Raw genomic sequence first — 27148 nt, 5'->3', positions numbered from 1 at the left:
ACCGCGTTCAAAGTGTTGGATTATGGTTGCAAGAACACCATCCATGACCCCAAGCGACAAAGGCCACCACCCAAGTGCTGGAGTACTCCTAATCAGACCAGCACCTAATGCACGTAACCCTGCCAACAAAGGTCCCCGAGGGTGGCTAAGGACTAGACGATCGATCTTCACAAATAAGTTGTCATTCCAAACATATTGTTACTCATCCTTCTATATCACAGCACTTTGAGTAGACCTCTCATTTTCTCTTCAAATTCATTGTTCAACATTATTCCGCCTCTGTGTCGATGATGAGCTTATTGGCAATGAGCATCATGCTTCTTATTGATGTGAATAAAAGAGTAGAAGAAAACTTGAATGGCAAAACATGTCGTGATTGATCACCACCAACTCCACTTATAATAGAGATGATAGAAAGACTGATGATTAGAGCAATGAGGTTGATGGAGTTGAATAAGAGTGTGTTCAGCTATTATTTTGTTTACCGTGATCTTGTAGAATGCATCTCCACTCTATCTACAGCTGCCTCTCGCTCTAATTTTTATTTGAAAAATAATTTTTTTAATTAAAAACCACACAAAACGATTGTCACAAGGCAGACTTAAATTTTCCAATTTCAATAATAAAGGGGACAAATTTATATAGAGGGACTAAAAGGAAAATTTGGGTATAATAGAGGAACCAAATAGGGTATGAATAATTCTATAAATAGTCCCTTTATTTTTCTAAATTGTCCCATTTAGTCCCTTTACTTTGAACTCAGTCTTTTGGTCACGTTATAATTTTAATTTAATCATGGCAGTCACCTTAAACCCTAACTCTAACTATCGTGGAATAGGGATCTGAACCAAATTCAACTGGTTCAACTGAAAAACGGAAACCCGGTCACGAGGCCGGTCCGACTACCCTTTTTGACTCGGTGTTGAAATAATCCGCCAAAATCGCTGGCTCGACAGATTAAACTCAAAAACCAGCTTGCCCCGGCCAATTCTACCCGCTTTATTAAAATTTTCAAAAATAAAAATTACCGTGACAAGGGGAAGTGAGAGAAGCACAAAGAGAGCTTTTGGCGAGTGCGACAAGCGCTAGAAATGAGGGAGAACCAGAAAAGAACTAGAAGAAATTTGAGAGAGAGAGAGAGAGACACCGCAGGTGGAGACGAGAAGAAATATGAGAGAGAGAGAGAGTAGAGAGAGGAGAGGAGGGAGAGACAATTATGTTTTTTTAAACTTTAAATATTAATTGTAATTGTATTTTAAATATTTTTAAAATCAAAGAAAATATATAAAATAAAAAGAGATGCTATTTTACTCGATTCACGATATGGTTTTTCGGACGTGGATGCCAACTTATCATCTATATCCTCATCCAGCTAATATATATATAAACTTTTAAAATTTAAACTTTAAAAATCCTTAAATTCTTAAAATTTCGAGGATTATAAAACTATATCTAAAATCTTAATATGAGACGGTTTACTTATATTTTAGATAAAATATCCCTGCTCATAATTTAAAATCATATTAAAAACTATATTATAGTTATATATATATTTTTCATTAACGAGGATACTTTTTGTAGCTTTATATATATATATATATATATATATATATATACTATATATATATCGCTTTTATAATGCAGGCGACTTTCACATCTTCCCAACTAGTGTAGATGATCAATTTAAAGCACTTACCGCTGCAACTCGCAATTGGTTGAGGTACAACCACCACGGCCATTAGTGATGTGGTCGATTATACTCTTTCAATCCTTGATCAAAATACAAGGGAATGATTACTCACAGCCTCTAGTAAGTTGCTCGTGTTCATAATATTCATCTTGCTTCAAAAACCAACGACTCCAAAATGTCACACCCCTAACCCGACTCTATAGACTTGGGATCGCCGACAAGCTGTCGTGACACCTACAAGGCGAAAATCAAGTAGGGATACAAGGCCTCAAAAACTAAAAATTAACAACAAGATTATGAGCTTGGGAGCCCAGTAAGTAACCACTAAAAATATCGGGATCACAAAATGTTCAATAATCTTTAAAAACATACAAAAATGTAATATAATGAAATAAATATCAAAATGAACCATAAATCAGAAAATGGTTCAAAAATGATTTAATTTACTCAAAAATAACGAAAGCATATAAATCCCCAAACAACTAATGCCAAAACAAAAATATCATAACTCATTTATTTAAACTCGTGACCCGAGCTCGGATTTCGAACTCATAGGTTTACCCTCGGTGACCCGAGCGCGTAATATTAGAAGCCGCTATTCTTCACTTTGAAACGCATCTGGCGAAACTATAGTTTCTATGTCGGTCAATACGTGTCGACACCGCCGTAGTGTTTAATCCCCAGTGACAAGGTTATTGCATTGTTAATCGGGAACTACGAATTTCTATACAAATATATATATATATGACATAAAAATTATTGTCAACGCAGAAACAGTGAGAAATTGCGGATCCCATTTTCTATCAAAAAGTATTCCAATCATATCAAATAATCTATTATTAACTCATGTAATAATCCACACACAAATAATATTAATTAAATATGGAAATAACCCACTAAAACAAAATATCATTTCAAGAATTCAAATAAATTCAATTAATCATGAATTAAACTAATAAACTAATTAAACAAATATACTCGATTCAAAATATATATATATATACACACACTATGAATCTGTGATTTTCCTAAAAGTAAAAAATAAAAATATATAACTAAAATAATATAGAAATGTTTATTTTCTAAACAATAAAATCCAAATTAATACAAAAATGATTATATAAGCCATTATCGAAAAATCGAATTTGTATATACATATATTTCTACAGATTTATATATGGCTTTACTTACTTGTCGATCGCTCAAAACCCCCAAAAATCCTACATAATATTTCTTCCAGGCACAAAACCTCGACGGAGAGAACTATCCCGTCCTCGCCGCGCAAGCATCACACATCAAATCAAAAGAAAAAAATAGGAGAAGAGGGGAAAAACTAATCTCTCCCTCTTCTTAATCCAAACAAAGCATCCATAACGCAGAGAAACAAAGAGACGTGCGATTAGGGTTTTGAAACCCTAATTAAAAAGATAAGTAAATAAAATTTCGTGAATCGCCATCCATACACAATAAATAAAATAATTAAAAGTGCGCGGCCCACACAAAAAGCTCTCACCGAGGTGAGATTTCGATTCCTACCGAGTGCAGCATTTCGGGAGTCGTGAATAGTAGTTGTGTATCGGGTGGTTCTACGCACGTGAGCGCGCCCCATCCCCATTTATTCCACTGGGTTTCAGCAGCGCCTTTTTGGGTCTTTGAGTGGGTTCGCTCCCTCTTCCCCAAAACAAAGTCTCAGTTGTCATGATTTTTGTTTTATTTTTTCTTATATTTCTTTTGCATGACTTTTAGATTATATTTCCATACAGATTTGAAGGCCTATTCTCAATCCGCCACTCTCAGGCTTCAAGGAGTTCATACGACTAGTGATCTTCACAACCCATCCAATGGCTATATTGTTTTACGGCACTTGCATCATGCAGAGTGAAAATCAACCCCTCGATGAAGAAGGATTCAGCGATCATGAGATAAGCAAAACCGATTTGTATTAGCTGACACAACAATATATATATATATATATATATATATATGAGTAAAAGCACGCCTTACTGCGCTTTCTTGGCTCGCATAAGGAGATAGATTTTCTTTCTTTTCTTTCTCTAAACTTCATAATTAGTGATGCATCACTTGATAATGAACAAGAAACTCTATGTGTTTTCTCCAAATTCAATGAATAATAGCTGAAATTGGAACATCAGCATGATAGAAAAGAACCATATACCAGATGATCATGCTCTCTAAGGAAATCCAGACACTTCTTAAAAAATTTGGCACATTTAGCTCTGTTATCAGGCGCCTGTAGCAGGAACATCAGAGCATTAAATTCTAAATATGACAGGCTTATATTGTAGATCTGTGGTATGACAAAAGAAAAAAGATTACAAAAATAGCAAATTCATATTACCTTAGAAAGTGATAGTCTATGAGCAACACGGTAGAGAAGAGTCCCCAGAGAAAACAAAGATTCCCTTCTGCCTTTGTGCATTAAGGATTGAAAAGAACTACAACCTTTATCATGATCATCAGTTGAATGGCCTTCAGGTATGACAGATAGATCAAAAAAGTTGTATTACATCATCTCCGGCATCTTTTATAAAGCTGAAATGTAAACAATAAATCATGAAAATTAATATATATATTTATGTGGGCCACCTGGAGTGTACAATATAAAGACAATAACAAAAGAATAATTTGTCTCTATAAGGACAAAAAAACAATGAGCTAAAACCAATATGTAGTTGTTTATATACATGAAAAAATAATCATACCCAGTAGGCACCAGGATCTTGTTTTGCAATTGTCCTGAAGAAATCTCAAAACCGAAAGCCCATTTTGTTGAACAACTTGTGGATGAAATGCTGGGGTGCCATCCTCTGATATGCCTTTAAGTAGGAATATGTCATCTGTTTTGATAAGCTCATAACCTTGAACAACACCATTTTGATGGTAACATATAGCTAACTCGGGCACACTTGCCATAACATTGTCAAGCCAGGCTTCAAGCCATGTCAATGGTGTCACCTGCCAGAATAAATTAGTTAATGGTAAAAAGCATGCAAAACATCTAGTAAGATGGTCCTTACCTGTCTCGATACATCCCATAAGTGAAGGCTCACGGCAACATATTTCTCATTGCTTAGCAGAAGCAAGTCACTACCCAAAAGCATGCGAAAATTGTGAAATTTCCAAAACAAAACCCGGAGAAAACCATTATTACCAACTCTCCGAAACTTATCTGATTCTTGGATAGGGCATCTAGACTTTTCACCAGCTTGCGAAGCTTTCCTGATAGGATTATGCCTTCTGCTTTTATGTTTACTCTGTTTGCCACCCCAAAAGAATTTGTCACAATTCCCTTGATTCTGATTACCATTATTATTTCCATCAAAAAATTGGGCTTCACCAACATGTGAACAAGCAGGGGTTACTCGTCCAGGCAAAATAGTGGAGGTTGATTGCTTTTCTGCTGGTGAGGTGTGAGTAGGTGGGCAGTCACAAGCCTCAGCTCTTACTGAGTGCATTGCAAAGTTCAGAAATATAGACGGATCACATCCTTTGGATTGGCTGGTTTGTTTCCTAAACACCTTATCTCCCTCTTGCACATCAGGGCTAGAAATGAAAAGAGCATAAAATCAGAAGATCAAGCACTAGAAGAAGCATGAAGCATAATTCCTAACTGCCATGGGCCTACCCTGTATTCAAGATGAGAGTATCTCCAATACGCTGAACAGCAATAGATAGCTGAGCTTTTGAGTAAGGCATTTTAAAGATTTGCTTCAAAATGTCAGCTGGAGCAACGACGTCTAATTCATCACCATACTCAGTAAGGCCAGATACAGCTAGTGCCTCACATTTAGTTGACAAATTTTGATTTACTGGATTACTTTCCCATTGTAATCCTGCAACAACATCAAAATTTTGGACTTCAACATATTTGCAAAATAAGTGTAAATCATGCATTTGCAAAGAATAACTTCATAAGTCCACAAGCGCATATAACATTGAGAGCATCTTGCAAATATCATTACAACATCAAGTTGGAGTTCTCAGCAGGCAGGCAAGAGTACAATGGCCCAACATTACCTATTGTTTATAGCATAGAGGGAACTGCATGTTTAAATGATTAAGCTATACACTAATTTGATGACAGATATACAAGAAAGCAGAGTTTATGACACACCCTTCAACCAACACAGCTCATGAAGAAATTTGTATTGAAAGGGCAACTTGTCAATCTTTCTGCATATCAAAACAGCATGTCATATATGAAAAGTTCCATAACTGAACCCTGAACATATTAAACAAAGTCAGAGATTACATTCACCATTTTGCGCATATTGTAGCAGTTCTTGATGAATTCCCAGAAGTTTCCACCTCACACAGTGATTCAATCACATAATCAACAGTAAACCTAAGCCACATTAAAAGGATCTAAATAGAGCAATATACTACAAGTTCACTAGGCGTTCTTATTTCGAAATATGTACGTGGCTGAAGTAAAGAAATGGCTTGACTTGCCCCATCTCAGCTGTTTCTTTATAAAAAAACAGGGAGTTGACACTTTACCCGGTTTCCACTTTGCCAAAATACACTACAATCTTCCAGTTCAAAATGAAAAGTAACAACCACTTCCTCCACTTCCTCACCTCACACAAAAGCATTGAACAATGTCATTTACTGTTAAACGAACGCCATAAGTCATTTCCACTAAATGAATGCCATAGGTAATTTCCACTAAATGAACACCAAAAGTGACAACTTCAAAATGTTGTACTTCCTTCAATCAACAAGTGTAATGTCATATCCATTTCTAGCAGAGGGTGACTTCCAATTTACAAGTTAGCGTGCCTAATTCAGCTAATAAATGTCAGAACTCAAAGTTCCCAACTTCCCACACACAAAACTATAAATTAAACAATCATAATTAATAATAAGAAAAAAGATAGATAATTCAAATGTGTCAACTAATTTAAAATGCTCGCTGCTCCAGTAAGCATATCACATCAAAATTCATTTCACAAAGCAACAGTGCACGACACAAATATCAACCTTTAACAGAACTAGGGTAAAAAACCTTCACTGGCTCCGGTAGAGGCTGGGATAACCTTCTCCGGAATTCCAGAGAGCAAAGGAAGCGTATTCAAATCGGTCTCAGCCGGCAGCATCTGGTACCTCGGAGCCCCAATCCTGCACCAAATCAAACCAAAATCAGCAATAAATCAGGAGCAAACCCAAAAAAACAAGCCATGCCCGAGATGGAGGAGTGGATTACGTCAAGGGGGAGGGGACAAGAAGGGCGGAATGGAAAGCAGGGGCGTCGGTGAGCACAGGAAGTGTGCCGCAGAGAAAACCAACGGCGGGCTTGGGTTTTGCCACCTCCAGCCTCCCCACGCACTGCAGCTCTCCTGCACCATCATCCATGGCGCTCGATCTTTCTCTTTCTCTCGAATTAGGGTTAGGGTTTCAGGAGGAATTGGATCATCGGAGGACACTGATCGGAGCGTGGAGATGAGCTGTTAACGGTGGATTTTTTTTCCTTTTTGGTCCTCGGAGGGAATCTAGAAGTTTCGAGCTTTTTTTACATAAAAACCCCTAAAGATTGCTGATTTATGACAATACCCTTGTGAAGTCCCTATATAATATATTGTATGATGTGTATAATTGTATTTTTGCATGTACACCCAACATATTTTTGGAAATGATAATTTTCACGAATTTAATTTGCTGGATAATTTAGTATTATTAAAAAAAATCAACTCTGGTAAAAGAGAAAATGATTGCATGTTAGTTTTGCAATCCCTAAAAAACCCTTTAAGTTTGTAAAATTACCAAAAACACCCCGTTAGTTTTGCAATCCCTAAAAACCCCCTCCTTTTAAACAAGATGTTTTTCAAACCCCCAAACCCTGTAACGGATGTGAACGGAGTGAGTTTCAAAATTTATGGACGAAAATGCCCTTGCATGGGGAGTCGTGGCTGCAGCCATCTCGGCGATTTGAGAGGAAGTGGGGTGGTTTTCCGTAGGGTAACCCCCGAGAGACAATTTATTGGAGCCGATGCTTTGCTTTTTCTCAACTCTGCCTTCGCCTCTTCCATTTCGCAGTTTGCTCCGAAAGTTGTCTCTCACCGTGAAAGCCTCTCAGATTTGTGAGCTTTTTCATTTCCACCCAGTATCTCAAAAGGAGAAGTCCCCGTAACTAGTTGGCATTTCATCGCTTACTAATCTAAGATATTGAGTATGATTTTATGATAACTGCTCATTACAAAGAAAGATTTTTTTCGGTTTTGTTTTTGTGTTCCTGCTTTTTGTTGGAAGATATCAAGTTTGCGTGGGATTTCTGCTAGGGTTTTGTTAGTCTGCACGAGATTTCTCGACTAGGGTTTTTGTTTTTGTTTTGCATTGTCAGATACATCATATCGAAAAAGTTTTTTTCGATTGTTATGATTTAGTGTAATATTTATAATGTACATTTCCCCTTTTCATTTCGATATGGTTGCGAGCTTTTGCAAATGAGGGTTGACGTTTAAGAAATGAGATGTTACTGCTTAAGTTTTGTTGCTCTGCTTTAAGTATTCTCGTCTCGCTTTAATAAGTCGGGTCTCTGCTTAACATTTGATATATCCGCTTTAATAATCGAGAGGTTACCGCTTAAAAACCTTAAATTTACGCTTAAACTTTTTGTGAATGTGTTGTTATTGTCGCAGTCGGTGATTATGGCGGTCAACCTAGTTAATGGGCAATGCTATTTGACACCCGTGAGTGGAGACTTTTAGTCGAATTGAAAAAAATAACATGACCCCTCGACTACGGGAGATTATTCGACGTGACACCGTTTGCGGCTGCTCATCTGAGTGGAAGCTATATACCAGAGAGGGCCCTTCTGATTCTCTTTTTGCAAAGATACAATGGTCGCACTCAATAAATTCGGGATCGGGAAAGCTCGCCGAGTTTGAGACCTCAAGATGTGGCCCTCGGTTTCTGGTCTGCGTTGCATGGCGACGCAGCTGGTCTTTCGAAGAAGAAAAACCCTGTCGACGTTCGAGGGAGGTATCTATCAAAAAACCTACGAGACACAGAGACTCCATCAAGAGCACTCGGTGCAACTTGTTCGGCTGAGGGAGAAGAAGATAATTTTTGTCAAACTCGATGGTGTACCTCATGGGTACGATCCCTCTTCCCAAATACGCCATGCTCGGTTCCGAATCGTATCGTTGATTATGTCAATGATCTACCAGACCCAGTGGGGCGATCGACGTAGGCGCGAGCGACGCATAGTGGCTTATGGAGGATATTCCGACGAGCAGCTCCGAGTGCAAGATAGATGCGACGGGAAGAAGACCAACACGAGGTACATTAAGGATTGCTCGGCCGGCTTAACGTCCCTGGTTTCTACGAGTGACCGAACGGGGAAGAAAGTCCGTTTGGTAAGATCCCAAAAGATCTTGTCGTTACGGTGAAAGTACTTACCGGAAGCAGCGACGTGAGAAACCGACTTGTCATCGCTCGATGGAAAAAGAGGTAATAAATCATGGACAATGTTTAACATAAGTCTTTAATGTTTAAACATTTTATTTCGCTGTTTAACTTTAGTATTTACCGTTTAGCGTTATTCATACTTGGTTTAAATATTTTTTTGTTCTCCGCTTTAATTATATTCTATAACGTTTAAATATATAAACACTCGTTTAAATATAGTTTTTATAGTTTAAAAATGAATGATTTCATCTGAAATTGTTTGGTTTTACATATGTTAGTTTCCCGAAAGTCGGTTCCGATGAATCGTCGAAGAAGAAATATTTGTTGGGGCAACCGAGCGGACGGATGCTATGCTTCGAACCACTTGCTCAAGGCGGGATGAGAGGGCGACTCTCATCGCTGTGCCCGGGACGCCTGTTCTCCTACTTCCGACTCACACGCGATTCCTCGACGCCGGAGAAGCCCTCCCCTACCGGCAGATTGCAACAACCCCCTACCACGACAACGATAGTCCCTCGATTGTGGCGACTCGACCATGGCGACCCCTCCGACCGTGGCGACCCACCCCAAATGACATTAGGCGAAGATGTCACCGCGAACTCTTATGCAGGAGTGCCAAATATTGATGACCGAGTTTCCTCGGCTTGTCGCTCGTGTTGAGGCACTGGAAGGACGTTCACAACCGACTGCGCCATCCCTCCAAAGAACTGAGCACCCGAGACAAACGAGGCGTCGGGAATTTCGGCACGACGGCTACATCATCGGGAAGGTCGTTCCAAGGCGGCCACATTCGAAGAGACTTGCGAAAAAGAGGAGAACACATCGCCTCCGTCTCCACCGCCGGCGACGATGAAACAATAGCAACACCATCGGCGGCCGATGTCGTTATCGAGATCGCCACCGCTGATGACATGGCCATGACGCTGGAGGACATCGTCGATGATGTGGCCGCTGCTGCGGCTGAGAAGGTCGTCAACTCTCTTCTTAATGAATCGATGGACCCGGTGGAACCGATGTCGAGATCACGGCATCAAAGATGGACACAATCCTGCGGATCAAGAACAAGCTAAGGGTGTGTCTCCCGATGATGCTCGCCATCGCTGGCACGGTTGAGAAGATCGTCGACTGCATGTCGCGTGGTCGCGTGGCGGTGGCCGACGATTGCCGCATCCAGCGGGGACACAATCCCACCACGACAAGAACCATGTAAGGATGTGTGCGCGGTTGATCGTCGCTCGCCGTCGTCCTCGCATCAAAGCCAGACACAATCCCACAACAAGAACAACCATGTAAGGATGTGGCTGCAGTTGATGTTGTCGCCATCGTCCCCGCGTTGAAGGAAGATGATCGTCGAAGACCCCGACCGAGCAATGAGAGAGATGATCAAGGCCAACCAACAATGGGACCCGACGACTCGGAAAGCTTTTGTTCCAAAGAAGAAGAAATGGGTTGGCCTGTCGCGTCTTAACAAATATGAGCAGGAGTTGATGAGGATCTTTCTCAACTGCTCTATGGACGGATAAGTTTAAAAGTTTTTATGATATTGTTTAAAGGTTTTGTTATAGTGTTTAACGAATTTCTAATAGTGTTTAATGCCTTTATGTTATCATTTAATTTGTCTACTTAACGTTTAATTATATATAATATCATGTAACAATTGATAATATCATTTAAATATTTACAATATGGTCTTATTATATCTCATTATCGTTTAACCTCAAGACTGCATCGTGTGGAAGAATGACTCTGTCAACGACCACACGCCGACAAATTATACTACGCTGCTTGAGGGGAAGGAGATGGTCAGCGATGATGTGATGGACGCTTTCGTACATGCATAATACAAAAAGTCGGCGAGCAAAGACCATATCCTTACAAGAAGTGCGCCTCCATCACCGGACACTCTTCTTGGCTGTTTATGTCAAAGCGGGGACGACGCACATGAAACAATTATGGCTATGGTCGGGGATGCTTTTGTACGCATCGCATGAAGTTCAAATTGTCATCCTCCCGATAATCATGAATGGCCACTTCCATGTCGTCGTCACGGACAATGATAAACAAGAATACAGGCGATTATTCTTCATGTCCGGGGAATGCGATAAGGACGCGTTGGACATGGTAAGTTCTTTAATTATGTCCGATTAATATCTGTTTGGTATTTAATCGGTATTCTAATCTCGACAGCGGAATCTATTCGACACTTGCGTCGATATGGAGTTCGGCGAGTCGGCGACGGCACCCGCTCGTGCACGACAAGGAAACCCCACGACAAAAACAAGGAAGTGTCGATTGCGCAGTCTACGTCATGCGGTTTATCGAGCAATTACTTTGGGGTGAGAAGTTACTGACTCGCATGAGATAGAGCGTTCCTTACCTCGGATTAAGGTATGTTACCCGCATACTTAAGGAGGAGTACGGTGTCCATGACAAAGGGGTGTCGTCACAAGCGGGTTAAATTTTGTTTTTGAAGAACATGTCCTGTATATCTCAATGTCAATTTTGTTTTCGAATGTAAACCTGGACAAATTCAATTCATTGTTTTTGTTTTCGAAGAACATGACTTGTATATCTAAATGTAATTTTTGTTTGTTTCGAATTGTAAAGCAGGTTAAATTCCATTCAGTTTTATTTCATTGTTTAATTTACGTTCTAATTGTGTACATTTCACTTTCATTGTTTAAATATACCATATATCGTTTAAACATCAGTTGAAATATTTCAAATTACAGTGTATCCGTTTAAAATAACAATGTCTCTGTTTAAATACATTCAATTCGTTGTAAAGAGTAAGAGTTTAAATATGGAAAGTTGCCCATCAATACACCATGTTTCGCCATCGCCGTGGGCTTATTTACAATGCCTAGTCGGGACGCAGTTTCACTGCAAGATCGCCGATCGTGACCCGGATCCATGGCGGCGAGCTGCAATGTAACTTCATGGATCGCTGCTAGCTTGCGACTCGATCCTCTTTCGTCCTAGGCCGTCCGGTCGCCTTCTAAGTCGGTCGATTATAGCGAAGCTCACGATTTCCGTCCCGAGGCTCGTCATCGTTGGGTATGGGGAATATAGCTTCCTTATGCGCCGGGTTTATGATTATCGGCGGTGAAGTACCGCTAATAAATCGATGTACGTTGGTGTGCATGCGCATTATTCTGTCGCAAGAGTGTTTTGCTGAGGGATACCATAAACTTGCCACCTTCCGACAGCGAACAAGTTCGATCGGCGAGATCTCAGAGATTCTGTGACCGGTCGATCACTTCGTAACGATCATCGACACAACGATCAACACTGAAGATTTCGGCCGTCCTCAACAATGATCTCTACCTTGGAATGTATGTCGGGCATAAGTAGGTCTCCCATTTGTTCGCTTGCTCACGCCCGGGTTACATAACATGCGCATCAACTTGAACACGGCAAATAAGGTTAAACAAAGACGGTGATGGTTAAATAATTCAGTAAACATGTTTGAACATTATTGTAAATATTTAAAGCGAAAAGGATTAATATTTAAAGTCAGATAAGTGTAATTAAACAAAGATTGAGAATGTTTAAAGGGTAACACTAAATGTTAAGTGTAAACCAACATTCTGCAGACCTTATGGAGTCGACCATTTTAGCCACCGTAGAAATGATGAGCTTCCTTGATCCAAGCATTGAGCGACTCCATGACGTTTGAATACATCTCACCCCAACGATCACCTCACGACGAGATAATTCGACCAATGTGCCATATCCGATTTATTAATCAACCGGTGATGAGCTTGGGGTGATGTGGCTGCAGTTCATTCACGGTATCATCAAAATCTTTTAGTGGATGCCCGCTAATGCGGAAGCATATAGACCCGAGCACTCCTCCCTCAATGCCTTCCCAAGTCTGACATTGGTTTTCATAAAATTGGCCTCCAAATGTCGAAGACAGTATGCATGTGGCGACGAAGGGAAGACTCTCGTAATTGCGCTCACAAGGCCCTTGGACCTGTCCGACACGAATGTAATTATCTCATGATAATCTCCATCCTCGTATAAGGCATCGCCTAACTTAGATATGAACCAAGTCTAATTGGCATCGGTCTCGTTGTCGACTATACAGAAGGCGGCGATGGAAAAACCATTGTTTCCATCTTTCCCCGTGGCACCCGATGAGTGTGCCCCGATATTTTTCCCGGAGGTGTGTACCATCGAGAAGCAATGACTCGCAAGCCCTCTTGAATCCCACAATACACGCGCTGAAAGAAAAGAATGCACGTTTAAAACAATCACCGTCTCTTTCCACGATCGCAACGCTGCCGGGATTTGTCTCCGCCACCTTATCCACATACCAAAGCAAGCGATCGTGGAGAGCGTCACCGTGGTCGAGGACCACCCGGGCATGCTCTTTTCCCAACCAAGCTCGCTTGTATGGTATGTGGACACCATGTTCCCATAGACATGTCCTTCCGAATGTCGATGGCCTCATGACGAGGGACGGTCCTTGAGCTTACGAATCACTCGTGCGCTTAACCCATTTTTGGACGCTTTTCGGATGCGACGCCGAACCTATGCCACCACCGCAAGTGTGTACGGGTTGATTGTCTTGATTACGAAAAGTATTTTTTTGTTATACTCTTTTGATGCGTGAAGGCGCTGATGACAACCATCGGCCAGCATTCCATAGTCACTCCCGATGTTTTTCGTTCTTTATGAATTTGAAGTCAAAATTCCTTTCTGATTGCATGATTTCGAGTACATCCCACGAAAATGTTCGACACCGTCAAAACGTTGTCCAATATCGGCAACGACACTTGACGTAATGATCCGGCGAGCAAGGGAAGACATCCCACGCCGTCGGGTCGCCCATGGGGATGAGCTGGAGCACTCGCAGAATCCCGAATTCTCGCCAACACTTGATCAAATGAAAAAGATCAATATGTTAAGCGGAGAATATAATGTTTAAATGATAATGACAATATTTAAAGCGTTAAATTAAATACTTAAGCGAGTGAACTAATAGCGTAAAGCGACTAGTACAAGATGTTAACTAGTGACGGACGTATTTAAACACTAATGACCCCAGACATCTGGAACAATTAAAAGAGAAGGAACTTACGAGTAAAACTCGTTTTTCATTAGAGATTCAGCAATGGCACATTTTACTGTCTCGACGACAAGATCAACTACTGACTCATTTTGAAGATGGAGTGCACGTGACACATCCAGCTGGAAGTCAGCGCTCGTTTTCTATTGAGGCGAAACCGTTTTATATCCATCCGGTGTGATGAACTTAACCCACGACGATAGAAACTTGAGGACCCCATCGCTCACAAATCTCAGCTAACACCAACTCCCAAGAAGTGCGAGCTCGTGAACATTAGCACTCTTCCCTCCCCGTTGAATCTAGAAATACCACAAAAAAACTCTCCATAATATATCGGCCGAAAACGAAATCGTACAAACCAAATGAAATGAAGAACAAAAATAAGCCGAAGAAGAAGAAGAAGAAGATGTAAACAACAAAACGGCGATCGAGATAGGCAAATAAAAAAAAGTGCATATATATATATTACTGTCGCGATGAAGACAAAAAAGTGCATAGAGATTAGACTAGACATGATGTGATTGGGCGGTATTTTTCCCTCCATCCCAAGGGCAAAAAAGTAAAAATATATATGTCATCGTCATGATGAAGACATATTGTCATCGCTCGACATGAGTGTCTGTTTAAAGCGTCAAGCTTTTTTTATGTTTAAAGCGGATACATATAGTGTTTAACATAACGATTACTCGGTTTAAATAAAAGTCTATATCATGTAAATAATACGTAAAACCCTTTAAATAAAGTTATTTAAGCTGTTTAAAAATATATGTTATTGTTTTAAATTGAATGCTTTCACTGACATCGCGTTGAAGATGGATACCTCTCGAGTCATCTGTTTAAACATCTTTACGTATTTTTCTTAAACACCGTTGTCGTTGTTTAACTTTTTCTATTGTTTACGATGAGCGTTCTTTTTGTTTCCCACATTGCTTTTTACTAGGTCTCTGTTTAAATTTCGAAGTTCACATTCAAATAAAGCTTGTTTCGTTTTATTTATAAAAGATTTACAACATTTACAATATTTACAGCGTCCTCTCGGGACTTTGATCACTCACGACTCGACCCTCGTATAACGAAACAAGTGTGCATGACATTCGAATGCTCACGCGGTTTGCGATAACATGCGCATCAACTTGAACACACTGACGTACATGACATTAAAAAAAGGTTAAACAAACACATTCATGAAAATGACTATTAATCAATGTGTCGTGGTCGGGACTTAGCGAAGATCACGATAGTTAAACACGGAGCGTAATAGTTGTACAGTCGACGTAATTTTTCTTAAGCGAGTATGAAAAGTCTCAGTGATAAATATCAACCTCGTCTTAAAGGATGTTTCTCGATCTCCCTCCTCTAGAGAATCCTCCGCAATCACGAAATACGTGAAAAACTTTCTTTTCTTACCCAAGTCGAAATGCTACGCAATTGCTTGCCCCTCATCCACCGCTGAAGAATCCTCTGCATTCAGGCAATTATGAGAGCATTTCGGCTTGGGCAGGAAAAGATAGTTTAACTTGTTGCGTGATTGTGGCTAAATGATTCTCAAGATAAGGAAGAAGGTTCACGAAACATCCTTTCAGATAGAGTGGTTGTCCATGGGAAGAGGAGGATGAGGACGACGAGGAGTGGTTGTCCATGGGGAGGGTTCTTCCTGGTTATTTATGGTGTGAAGTCCACAGCGGTCGACTCTTCATATCCGATAAAAAAAGTTAAACGCAGCGAGTGGCCGACATTGATCGATGACAACGAGCGGGTGTTCGGGATATTTATGTTACGCGTGCGTAAAATTAATGCGTCGTTAATTCTTATGCCGGGATCTCATAACCTTTGCCACTGCCCGTGCCACGCCGACAATTCGGATCAAAGCGAAAAAGATCTCCGTTTCTGCGGAGACTTTGAGAATTTACACGTTAATATGAGCAGTTATACATGTAAAGATAATGTTAAGCGGAGATGGCAAGTATTAAGCGGATATGACAATTATTAAACATATTAGTAAATTTATTTAAAGCGGATAATAGCAAATAGTTAAACATTATTTAAAAATATACAAATAGATAACCATAAACGAGAAGAACTTTTACAGATGAAATGAACTCGTCGTAATTCTTTCGTTCTTCTCGTCGTAATACTAACTTCTACAACCATAAAGCGAGAAGGCGACGATGGCACATGCTGCTGCCTCCGACAATAAAATCGACTACAACTCATTTGAAGATGAAGTGAACTTGACCAATCCGATGGAAATCAATTTCATTTTCTGTTTGAGAAACCAATTTATATATTTCGGGTATGATAATGAGGAGAACAACAAGATGTAATGCAACTCCTTGGCATTGTCTATCAGAAACCAAGCAGAAAACCCTTCAAAAGGTTGAACATGATGTTGATTTGGCGCTTTTCTTTCCCACCATTTTCAAGGCCAAAAATGGGATTTCACAACATGGACCCATTCGAAGTGAACGGTAGGGGGCAAAAGGGAAGTTAAACACTAACAGAAGGGCTGTCCGGGGTGTGTAAAAGTAGGAGGGGGTTTTTGGGAAGTTTTGAAAATTACGAGGGGTGAACAGTAATTTTCCCTATATTGTATGATGTGTATAATTGTATTTTTGCATGTACACCCAACATATTTTTGGAAATGATAATTTTCACGAATTTAATTTGCTGGATAATTTAGTATTATTAAAAAAAATCAACTCTGGTAAAAGAGAAAATGATTGCATGTTATATGGTTTGTATCAAATGATCCTGTAATGCTATGCACAATAATCAATGTTGATCATAATTTATGGCCAGCTCATGGCCACGGATTAGATGTTATATTTTCAAAGGCGGACTAAGTGGTTCTAACATGTAAGGGTGTATTTAAGCCGAGCCGTTTATGAGCGGCTTGATGTTCGGTTCGATAAGGGCTCGTTTGTATTCAGCTCATATTATAAACGAGCCAAATTTGAACATCATTTTCGAGCTCAATTAATAAATGAGCCAAGCTTGAGGAGCCTAAAGCTCGGCTTGTTTTGGCTCGCGAACACAGTTCACAAACACAGCTCGTGAACAAGCTCATGAATAAACTCATTTATAAGCTCGGTTGTGAGCTCGTTTATATATATATATATATATATTAAGGTATATATATGTGATTATGTCATTGTCAATTTGAGTCACACATATATGGCTCTAAACTACTATTCGAAGGCTCAGCTCGTTAAAAACTTGGGTTAGCTAGTTCATTAAGTTAAATGAGCTCGTAAGATAAACGAGCCAAGCTTGAACACCACCAAGTTCGACTCATTAAATCTTGTGAATAACTCGCTTTATAGTATCATTTACAATTTTATTTGTAACAATCATTTATAGTGTCGTGAACAAACTTATTTACTGGATTGTTAATAATATTAAAAAAAATATTTATAAATAGTTACATCACAATGCTAATTTTGATATTATTATAATTATTTGTTAACTTATTTAATGAAGATTTTAACAACTTGAACTCAAACCTTAATGATTCCATAAACATGCTTAAATTATTCTTTTACTAAAATGATCTTCAAACTTAAATTGAGTTAAGTCACATTTGATAATGATTTATTAAATAAATTTTAAATGATACTATACTAAATAAAAAAATAGAAAAAAAATAATCAAGCCTTAATTAAGCTAACAAGCCAAGTCTAAGCTTCGAATTTTCTTAACAAATTGAGCTCGAGTATGAAACTCGAAATAAGCTCGGTTAAAACTCGAGCTCGGTTAAAATAGTAACGAGTCAAACTTGAATATGAAAAATGAAGCTCAAAGAAAACTCGGCTCAAACTCGAGCTTGATTAAATAGTAACGAGTTTGAACAAGGCAAAGCCCAGCTCAGCTTGGTTCAGTTACAGCCCTACTAACATGTTGTGGCAGATGACATCTAGAAAATGCAACGTTGCCCATTGCTTGATAAAACTACGTCCTTATAAAACTACGTCCTTCTGAAAAGGTTTTCCATATTATATACATCAGTATTTTCAACTTCAATGCTGACATAAATGTCTTGTTATATTAGTTGACATTATAATTTTGAGTTTTGGTGCAGAAGTTCAAGATTTACTCGAATATACGGAATATGCCGCCCCTAGTTTCTTCAAGTGAGGATGATTTTGAAGAGATATTAAAAACATTTTTTTAATTTTTATTATTTTTAAAACAGTTTTTTTTTTTTTTTGGTAATATATTGAGACGTGCATCAAAGCACAGACCTTCTTATTAGTATAGAGTCTAGACTTTAAACATTAATGACCTCCAAACTTTTTATGTTATCCACCATATAGTTTTAAATATATATTTTAAATTTAAAAGGCCGGCCGGCTGTTAAATTGTGGCGTAAACCCTTGTGTTGCCATGGCATTCAGCTGCCATGCGAAAGAGTATATGAAAAGGGAATAAAATAATATATATAAATTTTTTAATGAGACATCTTCAAAGGGTTTCTAGTCTAGTAGAAGCTCTCCCCGGTGCTAATTCAATACATGCTTAAATGTTTGGCATAAGTTAAATATGGTTTCAATGATTACTATTTAAAATTTACTAAAATCTTTTTTATACACATTATTTCATATTTTGGGTTTGTTTTTAATTTAATCTCTCTTTTGGTTTCTTATGTTTTAGAAATCTACTAATCTAGTATTAAAATGCATATGCAAGATTCCATCTAAAAATTAATTTTTATTTTGCAAAAATAAACTTTATCTTTGGTAACAGTGGTTTGTTCATGTTTATTTTAGATTTTAAAAAATAAATATTATTATCTTGTGCAATAATTAGAACAATTGTTTTTTATTATTTAAACATATATATTAAAAAATAATGAGGGAGAGATATATTGGATTTAAAACTATCAATTTGGGCCACCCAACAGCCCGGCCAACGATCCGCCAAAATCCACCATTTGACGGGACGGGGTGGGGTGGGGCGGGGCAGGCATAGGCACCATTTTGGAGGGCCGGCAAATACCAACCTAACCCACTTTGGGTTTTGGGTTGGGCGAATCGACCCGCCAAAAATGTAAAAAAAAAAATAATTATTATATTTTATAGTTCTCTCACACACACACACACACACACACACATATATATATATATATATAACATTACCTGGCCATAATACATAAAAAAATTAACAAAATCCAAAAATAAACGCAAAATAAAAACATTCATTACTATGACAATATTTATCAACACCATCAATCCATCAAAATTATCTTAATCCTATTAAATTTGGAAAGTTTAAAAAAAAATTTAAAAAATAATATGTTAAAAATCAATATTTTTCGCATAAAAGCACCTCTATAAACATGTATTTACCTTTCTAACTTTGTAATTAATTTAATAATTTTTCATTTTTTAAAATTTTTTTTAAAAATTACGAGGGCCGGCTAGCCTATCCCAACCCACAACCCATGTTGACTGATCTATCTAGGCCCACCTCCAACCGAGCCTATAAAAAACTAGTCCAACCCATTTATTTTAATTGACGGGGCGGACCAACTCAGTGGACTAAGCCCAAATTGACAGCTCTAATTGGACCGGAGAATCTGCTACAGTAACCACAGTGAACTGAACTTTATTTTACTCTTCCTTAGTAATATAGTTCCTCACGTGCATATCATGTGCATCTCTGTTTGGATTTTTGATTTGGAAATCACAACTCACAAATGGCTCGGGTAAATTTTTGAGGAGATCACTGTGTTTTGCTCAATTTTCACTTTGGCCACTAATCACTATGTTTCAATTTGTATCAAAGTGGTCATCATAAATCAATTTCATTTCACTGGGAGGTCACTCTTGGATTTTTCGTTTAATTTTATCCGATGTCGCAGTCGAAGATGCTACATCAAATTAAAATAAACAGTTATTAATATCTAGCTGAACTGGACACGTCAGCATTAGTCCATGTCATGTTAAGAAAATCCACTCAGCTTCACTGTTAGCTTCTCCTCTTCCATGACATGGATGCTGAGTAAATTTTCTAAACATGATGTGAACTGGGGCTACTGTGTCCCGTCCAGCTAAGTATTAAAATAATATTTATTTTAATATGATGTGGTATCTCCGGTTGCTACTTAACCGGAAATCCAAGAGTGACATCCCGATTAAATGAAATTTTGATTTATGATGACTACTTTGATGTAAATTAAAACATAGTGACTAAAGTGAAAACTGGGCAAAACACAGTAACCTCACTCAAAAATTTACCCCCAACGGCTCCCCAAATTCTCCTCAAACCCGCGGCCGTCATCATCTATCAATTCCCCGGACATGGCTACTCTATTCGATTGAGGAACCGTTGACATTGCCTGATTATAGTGTTCGTGTGGAGTGCTCCTAGTTTTCACAAGGTTTCCTTTTCTTCCCCGTTGTGGATTGGAGGAGTGATGCCATGATTGTGAGATGCTTCTTTGTTTTATGGTTTATGATCTTTTGTCTATATTTCTGTAATGCCTTTTTGTTTCTTTTGTTTTGTTGATGATGGTGATTGTTAATCTATGTTTCCTAATGATATTGAAATTTTTGTTCTTCATTAGATTTTTGTATGTTAATTTAATTTAAAATTTCAGCTTGGAATTGCTTGTTGTTGTTTGGTTTGAATAACAGATGGTCAGTTTCTCTATTAAGTTATACAAGTTTTGATATCTAACAAGGAAGGGGTTTTTTTTTTTGGCATGACAACTATTGATTTTTTTCATCAGGTGTAACTTATGTTTCCTTTTCTAGTTTTTCATATCTCATAACGCTTTCTTGATACTTGCATTATTGCATTCCTTTGATGTTTCTTTTGTTGTTAAATGCCTGAGTAGTGTTCTGCTAAATTTAGGAGGTTAATGTTATTCAATTTTAATTTGAATAAACCACCTAATGCTCTAAGCTTATGCTGTTGTTTGCTATTCTAGTCTGCATTTTTTTCCCTCTACCAAAATAACTACTTATTGTGACCTTTCTCTTTTTGTTGAGGTTCTTTGATTTTTGAAACTCATATTTAGAAAATGGAAAAGAAAAAAAAACCAAATTTCAATCAATTTTCTTCATCCGGTTTTGAAAATGATGACGAACAAAAGTGGCCTTGATTTCATTGCTCTTTGGCTCAGTCATTTTCCTTAAAAAATACCATTAATTAAATTATGGTTTGAAAATATTTATTTTTGATTAATATTAACCAAGGGGAAAGCTAGCTGTATAAATAAAGACACTATTGTTCCATTTTGTCCATTGCACGAGAAGTTCGCACTGAATTCTCCAATAGAAACCTTAGTCTCGGCTCAACTCTTTCATGGTCAACTCAGCACAATCTTTTTTTTTTCCTTGTCTCCTCCCCCTGATACATTGCACAATCCCTCTTTTGTAAGGAAATGGATTCCCTTTGCTAGTTTTGCATTTGTTTTTTCTTAATTCTCTGAAATATCCAATGATTTTGATACAGGAGTTCAATAAATCCTTAAATGCTAAACAGTGGTTGGGACTTTGGATGAAGGGGAGCACTAGATGGCCTCTAGTGTTGGAAAGGTTGGATCTTGTGAGTGTTAAAGCAAAGGGAAAACATTTGACGGGCTCTGTTGTGGTGAAGGAAATTCCTACTGGATTAGAGGAGCCGCCCATTGAATCTGATTTGCTATTTGCTTTGCCAACTGATTGTAATTTTTTTTATTGTTCCTTGGGATTATTATTATTGAATCGAAAACAATTAAATTTTCAATTTATAAAATATAAAATAAGAAAAAAATTTGAATTTCTTCTTTAATCCTATTGATTGTTGCTTTCTCCAGACCTCCGGTAAAGCATGAAAAAAGGCTCGAATGGTACGATCCCTTCGTCACCCCAGAATGTAAGGGGTGATGGTTTTTGGAATTTGTTTATGTTTTTCATGTAGCTCTGGGGTTTATTGATGCAAAACTTTGCAGATTTGGATGATAGGGAGCCAAGTGTTGCCACGATTTTGGCTAATTTTACTAATGATTTTGATTCTTATCATGCTACCAGCACTTCATTGTACCGGACTGCCACATTTAAGCTAGTAACCCTAATTTCAAAGTGATGGTTATATATCTATGATTGTAATAGTTCACTTATGGCCTGCTTCTTGCCAAAGATTCAGCCTTTTCTTTTGTAACTCAGAGGAAATGAGAGTAGATATTTTTGAATTGCTAATATGTTCAAATCCAGCATGTTGAAGCATACGTTCATGCAATTCTTTATTCCACTACAGAATGAACAATCATATTCTTACTTCATTTGAGCCCTTTCACCTAGTGTGATTTTAGTTCACCTTTATTTATTGGTGAAGGATGTGGATAATTGTAAAGCATCTCATGTGCAAAAATGCAGCGTAAAGATACACATGTTGTGTTTGCATCCATCAATATTTTTTTGTGATGGAAGAGGCTTACCACAATATTGTAATTATTGATTTGTGTGAGGATAAATCTGAGTTGTCTGAAAGTTTTCAAGATTTTCTTCTTGATTGGTTATAATTACATTTTCGAAAACCTTTTAATGGATATGTGATGTGCTACTAAATGATTGGACAATTTTATTCTCTCATTTATTTTGAATTATATTTGGCTTATATCGTAGCTTTCAGCCACAGAGTTTGGTTCATATGACTATACTAGAAGTGGTAATCCAACTCTGGATATACTACAAAGGTCAGTATACATGATGACATGATCCTTATGTGATGATCTGGACTACAGGATGCAGATTAGTTCGTCTTCTGTGGTGACACTAACAAGGGCTTTTCTTTATAGCATTCAATCTTACAGCCAAACTTGAGAAGGCTGATTTTGTGTTTTCCTTCACTATTGAAATGACTGCCTTAGAAATTGTCACAGACCTTGTTGAATCAATGAATTTGGTGTGTCATGGTTGAGGAGACGACCTATATGGTGGGTCTGATCGCTTTCTATCAAAAGTGGTTCCAAAGAAAAGAATTGTCGTGACTTTAGTCTCTTGCCCCTTTTTTCTTGAAGATTTGTGTTATTTTCAAGCTCTGCGCAATTATAATTAAAAATTATGTCTATGTGATCATATAGGCAAGTTAAAACTAGTGATTTGAGTGTTGTGGCATCAGCAATTGGCTCTCGCACAAAGCTTGTTTGGTTGGAGAGCCCAACGAATCCTTACCTACAAATTACAAACATAAGGGTAATGGTATGGATTTCTAATTTATATTTTTAAAATTAGTGTTTCAAGAACGATTATTGATGGTAATGAAACACAAAAATTGTCTAAAAATAAAATGCAAGCATGTTGATATGTGACTCGTTAGTCCATAATTGTTTTAAACCAATAATACTTGCTGAATCCTGTGTAAATGTTTTAAACAATCGCTTTTGTTAAAAAAAAAAAAAGCTTTTGATCGATATCTCTTGTAATTGGACTGCACTAATTTGTTTGGAAATGATACTAAGTATTAGCCATTGAAAGCTTTTGTGGAAACTATCAGAAATAGCCCTCTCACATCGGGCTCTTGTATTGATGGATAACAGTATATTATCTTGAAGTTTGTGTCAACAGAATTGGACTACACAAATTTGTTTCGAAACATTAGCAACTATTAACCGTTGAAAGCTTTTGCAAAAATATTAGAAATAGCTCAATCGCATGGTGCTTTTGTATTGGTGGATAACAGTATTTCGTCTCCAATTCTGTGTCAACCTTTGAAGCTTGGAGTAGGTATGTGAAGTCTGGAAAATTTTTAAGTGGAGTATAATAGAGGAAAAGGTTGACTTAAACTTGACAAAAGAATATGTCTGCCTTTTTGTTTTAAAATTTTTTGGTTTTTGGAATAATGTGGAAATGAAGGATTTATGTAGCTAACTCTAAATAGTTGGGATTAGCAGCTTCTTGTTGTATTAAAGTTGCACACCTTCAACTTATACTTATTACCTGCCATGCTTTTTCCATGATCAAAAAAGAAGATTATTTACTACTGTTTTTTTAGCTTTTCACTATCAATTTATGTTTATTCTCTGCTAATGGTTCTATCATTGTCTGGTTAAATTGTTTGGGTTGGTGATATGAATATTCTTTTGCCAACAGGCAAGTTGTTGCAAGCAACAAGGTTGGAGACGTTAGGAGAAGCAAACGCAGTAACCTGGGGATCCCAAGTGACAAGTTTAAGGATTTCATGGCATAATGAAGTAGAGAAATCATTTTTGATTAGTAGTTAATGGTATAATTAGCTTGATGATTAGTGATGAATGGAAACCATTGTAATCTGGAGAATCGTGAGCATTAGAAAAAGGGACATCCCGTGACCAATGTTGGTGGCAGACAACATGTTTGTTAAAATGCCACACTGGCATTTATGTTACTATGGGTGTAGTAATACCTATAAAAGAAGGGTACAATGAATGAACAAGGGAGGAATCTTTCATCAGTTCTCTACCCCCTTCTCCTTCCCCTTCTTTCTTCTCTTCCCTTTACTCCTATTTCCTATTATCAGCTCATTACTGCAACACAAGTGCACAAAAGATAGTTGAATTCTTATCATCTCACCCAAGGGTGAAGAAAGTCAACTATCTGGACTTCCTTCTCACTCTGGGCACAAATTACACTTCTCTCTCATGTATCTGAACACTGCATCAGAATGACAATTAAGGACTGGAAAACAAAACTTGATTCCATTCTTTCTCCAAATCTCACAGGAGGCAACATGTGTTGGTTCTATATATACTCAGCTTTTTTACTGGATCAGATGCTCTCTCAAAGCACAAAGCTAAGAACACGAAGTACTTCAGCATCACTGTTAGTTGTGGTAATTATGGAAATGTTTATTTAACTCAGAATGAATAACATATTATTAAATGTCGTTACCAAGTTTGTGAATTATCAAAGTAAATTTATGCTGTTGGGTTTCAGCCCATTTGGGCTAGAAGAAATAATTAGGCTTAGCCCAAGTTGAAAGAAAAAAAAAGAAAAAAAATTGTATCAATAATGGAAGCCACTTGAGGATTCAATGGTAATTTTGCCATTGGTATTTATAACCAAGTGAGATGATGAGGATAGGTGTAGGTCAGCCAAGAAAAGGAAAAGAGGGCAAAATGTGAGGGTTTGAAGGCAAGAAAACCAAGAAGAAGAGGAAGACAAAAGAGGCTAGGGTTAAGCAAAGCAAGATGATCGGTCGGCAAATCAGTGCCGGATTTCGCCCCAACTTCGGGTAGTCAATCCTTGCGGGTAGCTCTCCCAGCCTACCGGTTTGATCTTCCTTAATCTCTTCTTGATGTCTCTCTTTGTTATCCATCGTGTGTGTTGATGATGTATGTGTGCCAAGAGCTTGCTCTTGAGTTATTGTGCCTTCTTCTTTGTTATCCTCTAGTTGTGTCTAGAGAGAACCCTCTTTGATCCTATAGTTGTATCTAGAGAGAACCCTCTTTGATCCTCTAGTTGTATCTAGAGAGATACCTCATTGTATCCCATTGTTGATGTAGTGAAGCATGTTTAAGAGGCTCTAAGGAGTCCCGTGGGTTTTCCCTCGATTCGTAGGGTTTCCACGCTAAATCGTTGTCTTGCATTGTTGTATGTTTGTTTGTTCATCCCATTCTAACAAGAATTGAGGGGTTTGGTAGTGTTTTATACTTGAGTTGGAGCTTTGAAGCCTTGTAGAACCCTTGGGAGAAGCATTGAAGCCTCAAGGAAGCTATTGAAGGTGTTTTCCAGAGTTCGCGGGCTGCACGCGGGCCGCGCAGGGTTGTTAGTGGAGTGTGCCGATCGCTAGTGAAGTGCGCGGGCTGCACGCGGGCCGTGCAAGCCTCTTTGTGAACCACAGCGGATCGCCAGTGAACCGCGCGGGCCGCGTAGAATTGCCAGTGAAGTTCGTGGGCCGCACACCGTCTGCGCGTGAACAGTAACAGTGTTACAGTGTTAGTGAATAGTGCATTACTACAGTGTCTTCCGCAGTTTTCACTGTTTCTAAATACCGTCCAGACCCCAACATATGCTTCTCGATGTCATTTGCTTCGTAACCAAAGAATTTGGCACTGTTATGCTTCTTGATGTCATTTGCTTCCCATGTGTAATGTTCAGTCAATTTGTAACGCACAACTCATTTTTGTATTTTAGGTGTAAACTCACTTATTAGCCTTCCATACTTCATGTCGCATGCAAGCATTCCTGCCGAAGAGATGGAGGCCAAGGGCTTGACCAAAGACCTTGTTTGGATCTCCGTTGGCATTGAGGATGTAGGTGATTTAATTGCGGCTTTAGACGATTCTTTTACAAGCGCACCAAAATAATACTTGGAACGACAATACTTCCCCGGTTCATTTGTCAGTGATGTGCCGAAGTGCCTGTGCTGTGACAAGCTTATTCCTGCACCTGTGTGCTACTTAATAAATTACTGACATGTTAAATTATTGCCTGAATATTATAATGCTCCAAGAAAATACAAAAACATAGCAATAAATTTGATTTTTTTTTTATAAATGCAACTATTATCTTGGTTGCTTGCGGAGAATACCAAGTCATTACAAATATAATTATTTTGGCCCTATTCATTATCTGAATTAAAAAAAAAATAGATTATTTTGGTTCTGAACTAACTAGGTATGTAGATACAGGATATTTAGGCGATCCTTGCAAAAGCTTGATTTTAAACATAGCTATTTATTCACAAGGGAGGATATATATAGCTATATCTTGGTATTTGATGAATAAGCTATAGCTGTTACTCTTTCAATCATGTCAAGATAATTACAATTATAAAACAAGCCGTGTCTGGCTAAGATCGATGACCCAATCAATCTAAGAGATGCGTCGTCAACTTCTGCAAAATGAGATCCCAATAATACTGAAATAATACTGGATACATATTTTATCTAAATGAAGGATGCATCAAAGGAGACAGAAAAAAACATTTCACCAAATTTTTTTTTATTATGTTTATAAAAAAGAACTTTTTATTATGTGAATCTT

The 27148-nt window shown here is 38.1% G+C and overlaps 1 protein-coding gene and 1 pseudogene across 1 annotated transcript; one reads left to right on the top strand and one right to left on the bottom strand.

Annotated features, from left to right (window-relative positions):
• Positions 1-4284: 4284 nt before the first annotated feature.
• LOC120276058 (erythroid differentiation-related factor 1-like) lies at positions 4285-7187 on the bottom strand. The gene is made up of 6 exons (XM_039282800.1): positions 6918-7187; positions 6720-6832; positions 5337-5544; positions 4729-5254; positions 4425-4666; positions 4285-4297 (listed from the first exon to the last, which is right to left on the bottom strand). The coding sequence occupies exons 1-6, from the start codon at positions 7064-7066 to the stop codon at positions 4285-4287; spliced, it is 1251 nt and encodes a 416-aa protein (XP_039138734.1). The 5' UTR covers positions 7067-7187.
• A 1681-nt stretch (positions 7188-8868) lies between these two features.
• Positions 8869-26469, top strand: LOC120276057 (annotated as a pseudogene).
• The last annotated feature ends 679 nt before the right edge of the window (positions 26470-27148 follow it).

The sequence above is a fragment of the Dioscorea cayenensis genome, chromosome 14, assembly GCF_009730915.1.
Source record: "Dioscorea cayenensis subsp. rotundata cultivar TDr96_F1 chromosome 14, TDr96_F1_v2_PseudoChromosome.rev07_lg8_w22 25.fasta, whole genome shotgun sequence".
Lineage (NCBI taxonomy): Eukaryota > Viridiplantae > Streptophyta > Magnoliopsida > Dioscoreales > Dioscoreaceae > Dioscorea > Dioscorea cayenensis.
Note: the sequence above shows the minus strand (reverse complement) of the source record. Positions and strands in the feature narration are given on the sequence as shown.